Genomic DNA, 4,421 nt, shown 5'->3' with positions numbered 1-4,421 from the left:
AGTCATAGGACATGTGGCCAAGTCTGCATCACAATATACTGTTAGTTGTTTTGATGCCTTAGATGATAGTAGTATTCCCAAATCTTCAAGTACCTTACCACTCTCAATGCTCCTTCCATATGTGATCTTTTTGTCTTATACATGAACTGGCTAAGAGTTTGGACTGTATAGCTAATATATGGCCTAGCCATGGTAAGATAGAGTAGTTTCCCTAAGAGCTTTTGATAGCTTGTAGGATCAGACAAGAGCTCATCATTGCTACCTCGACTGAGACACCCTTGATCAAACTCAGCACTGGTGAGTCTCTAGTTGACCTCTAAAGGAGTACCAGCAGGCTTTGATCCACCAAGACCCAAGTATTCAATAAGATCTAATGTGAACTTCCTTTGATAGACCAAGATCCCTTACTGACTTCTAGCAATTTAAAGACCAAGGAAGTATCTGATCTCCCCCAAGTCCTTGATCTTGAAATGTTGTTGCAACATAGTTTTGGCCTTTTGAATTATAGAGGAAGAAGAACTTGTGATCAAAAGGTCATCAACCTAGACCAATGTGACCACTAAATCAGTGCCAGACCTCTTAGCAAAGAGAATAGTCATGGTGACATTAGAGAAAGCCAGAAGAAATGAGAGCCTCTGATTTTATTGCTTGGAGTCTTGCTTCAGGCCATATAGAAACTTCTGTAATTTGAATACTTGTGGACGCTCCCTCTGGTCTAGAAGCCCTGGAAGTGGAATCATATAGACATCCTCCATAAGATTACCTTACAAAAAGGCATTGAAGATAACCATTTGATATAGCCTCTAACCTCGCATAGCTGCCAATGACAGGACAGTCCTTACAGTCACTATCTTCACCACTAGAGAGAAGGTCTCCTGATAGTCAATGCGCTCCTATGTTTTGTAACCTTTGGCCACCACCCGTGCCTTGTATCTTTCCAACTCTCCCTTAGCATTATATTTCACCTAGAAAACCCATATACATACTAAGGCCTTCTTATTGGGAGGTAGATCCACCAACTGCCAGGTTTGATTATCATTGAATGCCTGCAATTCATGTCTCATAGCTTCAAGCCACTTAGGATCCTGAACAGCCTCCTCAAAGTATTTAGGTTCCTTCACACATGACAAGTTGCAGAATGCCTTTAAACATGACTCTGAAAGAGAACCATAAGACTTGTATGCTGATATAAGATATGCAGTAATTGTTGATGCATTAATGTTATGTTTAGGTGCCTTGTGAACAATGTCACTTAACCACCCAGGAGTCTTTGTTCTTCTAGTAGACTTCCTAGTGCTGGTTGATGCTTCTGTGGCATGGTCAGGAGTCCTATGGAACTCTACAGGAATAGGATATGGAGTCACCTCAGTAGCTGTTGTAACAGGTGTTGCATCAGGTGAGCCTTCTACATGATCAATGTGTCCTGTATCAGGAGGGCTGGAAGTAGCAGGAATTGGTGTTATGGGATCAATAGCCACTAATGTAAGTCTATATGTAGCAACATGGTCCACAACCTCATCATCTGTAGCAACTAGGATAAATGGATCACAAACTGGAATATCACCTAAGATGTGGCATTGTGTGTTGACTTGAGACTGGGCTGACTTGAAAGGAAAAATGTCTTCCTTGAAGGACACATCCCTGCTTACAAAAAAAAACTTTTGTCAGCAAGATTATAGAGTTTGTACCCCTTCTATGGAAGGAGTAATGCATATGCATAGAAACTACTGCCCTTGCACCAAACTTATCACTCTTGTTGGCAACATTGGTTGCATAGCATAGACTCTCCTCAAAAGATTAGGACTCCTGCTATAAAACACCTCACAAGTTGATTATCCTGCCAAATTTGTAGAGGGGATCATATTAATCAAATATGTTGCATTTTGAACACAGATTCCCTAGAAAGATAAAGGAATAGACCCTTGAAACCTGATTGCTCTGGCTACTTTTAGAAGATGCCTATGTTTTCTTTCTACTAATCTATTATGGTGGGGTGTGTAGACATAAGAACTCTGATGAACATTCCCTGTAACACTGAACAAACCTTTATAGTATGAATTGAAAAATTCTAAACCATTATCACTTCTGAACACCTTTACTGCACTGTCAAATTGAATCTTTACAAGTGTCAAGAATCCTTTCAATACAACTGGAACATCATTCTTCAACTTTAATAGAAAAATCGAAACAATTCTACTACAATTATCAACTAGGGTGAGAAAAAACCTATTACCACCATCAGTTGAAACTCTATATGGTCTCCAAAAATCACCATGAACCAAATCAAAAAATTTACTAGCTCTACTAGTGCTCTGAGGAAAGGAAATCTAGTTTGTTTAGAGTGGACAAACTGAACAAGTGTTGTCATTATTTCTTTTATTGTATCTACATAGCTGCATTTGTCGTAAAATTTTGTGAGATACGTGTCCTAATTTTCTGTGCCACAAGTCCTCCTGTGAAGCTATGCTTAGTGCTAGTAAGGTTGAAACATAATTTTTATATTACGCTAATAATGTAAAAAAAAATCTGCTATTTATGGAATAAGCTAGAATTGATTCTATTTTTCTAAATAATTTTAAGAAAAGGATCAAATCTGTAAAAAAAAAACTCCAAATGTTAAGGTTTTCGGACTCATACCCAAAGCCAAACCCTAAATATTTCACCCACTGCTATCATTTGGTATCAAGAGTCTAGGCTAAAGAATTATTTCTATAATATTTTTAGTTTTAGCTTGAGATAATTACAAAAAAAAGAAAAAGAAAAATAATACAAAAAAGATACTTCACAGTTCTCGTTTATCAGCGTTGAAAAAACTTCTAAAACCCATTTGCTAAAAGGATTTTTGAAGTTTGATTGAAAATTACTTATAGAAAGTAAATTTAAGTGGTTCCAACCTTATTTGTTACTTGAGAAATATTGAAGTTATTTTTTTTTCCGAGCGGCTAGTTGACTTGAAAAGGTAGAAAAGAAATTTGGTTAATCATTGTGAAATTCGAAGTTCAGTTCCTGAGCAGATTCGAGGATTGTCTTAGTAGTTTTGAAGTTAAGAATCAAGTTGTTTAACTGATTCTAATTCCTTAGTTGCCACTGAGATTTCAAAATTGAGAAAGAACTTTGAACCCACTATTATTGATATTTTCAAGCTCAAATTTGGTATGCGATTTCGAATTCTTTGGCGACTTGATGCGTAAAACTGATTTGATTTTGTTATCGAGTTGGGAATCAAGTTACTTGTTGATTTGAAAAATTTTGAGTTTAGGAAGAAGAATTCATTGCTGAAATTCCAAGAGCTTGGTTCCAAAGGTTTGTCCAATATGAAGAAAACTAGGCATCAGCACCCATATAGCATCTTTGCTAACAATCATTGGCTACTAAATTTAAAGGAATTAAATTTGATGCTACAATGTCCAAAAATAGAATGGGCTCACCTATTCACTTTCCTGATTTGGGGTATTTGGATCACTAGAAATAAAAACAATTCCAACAACACAAACTACTCCCCTGCATTTAACACTATCTCGAGTCAGGCTTTGGAATTTCTTCTATCATAATTCTAAAGGTGCACCACTTCAAACCAAAATGTCAATCCATATACGCTGGCATGCACCCCAAAGAAACTGGTACAAACTCAACACTGATGGAGCCTACAAAACAAATTCAAAAGGTACAGGATTAGGAGGAGTCTTTAGGGATCACGCTGGTAATTGGATCATTGGCTTCCAAAAAATAATGTGTTGCTACATCACCGTTACATGTTGAATTGCCACAAAATTCAATCTTTTCCCCCTTGAGGTGGAAACAGATTCAACAGAGGCCATCACCGCAATATACCATGATCATATTATTTTCTCTAACATTATTTATGCATGAAGATCGTTAATGCCCAAGCAGAAGGCTCTTCTCCTGCGACATAACTTTCGTGAAGGTAATAAAGTGGCTCATCTACTAGCTAAAGATGCCACCAAGGATCACTTCAAGCAGCTAAATCCTGAAGCCCCAAAACTCCATGCAATTTCACTGTGATGACCCAAAATGTCATCTTTAAATTTAATAAGTAATTTTGTGTTCCAAAACCTCGAAAAGTACTATTTATCATTCCTCGGCTTGAGTTGAGCTTTATAATAAGTAAAATTTTCATGTGAAAAATGGATAAGTAAAATTCTGTGTTATAATTGGATAAGTAAAATTCTGTGTTATAAGTAAAATGGATAAGTAAAATTGAGCTTTATAAATTCTGTGTTATAATAAATAAAATTTTCCGGAAAGTTTTCATGTGAAAAATGAATTAAAATGTGAAATAGAGCTTTAAAACTCATGTGAGTTGACTTTGGTCAACATTTTTAGCAAACGGACCAGGATCAGTATTTTAATAGTTTCAGTAGCTCCGTATCGGGATTTGGGACTTGGGCGTATGCCCGAAA

General features: G+C 36.6%; 1 protein-coding gene across 1 annotated transcript; it reads right to left on the bottom strand.

Annotated features, from left to right (window-relative positions):
- Nucleotides 1–305: 305 nt before the first annotated feature.
- Nucleotides 306–3,818, bottom strand: LOC138898510 (uncharacterized). Its single transcript, XM_070184579.1, has 6 exons — nucleotides 3,747–3,818; nucleotides 3,576–3,644; nucleotides 1,930–2,168; nucleotides 1,021–1,641; nucleotides 764–817; nucleotides 306–384 (listed from the first exon to the last, which is right to left on the bottom strand). Exons 1-6 carry the CDS (start codon nucleotides 3,816–3,818, stop codon nucleotides 306–308), a joined length of 1,134 nt encoding a protein of 377 aa, XP_070040680.1.
- Nucleotides 3,819–4,421: the final 603 nt, after the last annotated feature.

This window comes from Nicotiana tomentosiformis, chromosome 9 (assembly GCF_000390325.3).
Source record: "Nicotiana tomentosiformis chromosome 9, ASM39032v3, whole genome shotgun sequence".
In the NCBI taxonomy this organism is placed as follows: domain Eukaryota; kingdom Viridiplantae; phylum Streptophyta; class Magnoliopsida; order Solanales; family Solanaceae; genus Nicotiana; species Nicotiana tomentosiformis.
This window is presented reverse-complemented; position numbering and strand designations above follow the sequence as displayed.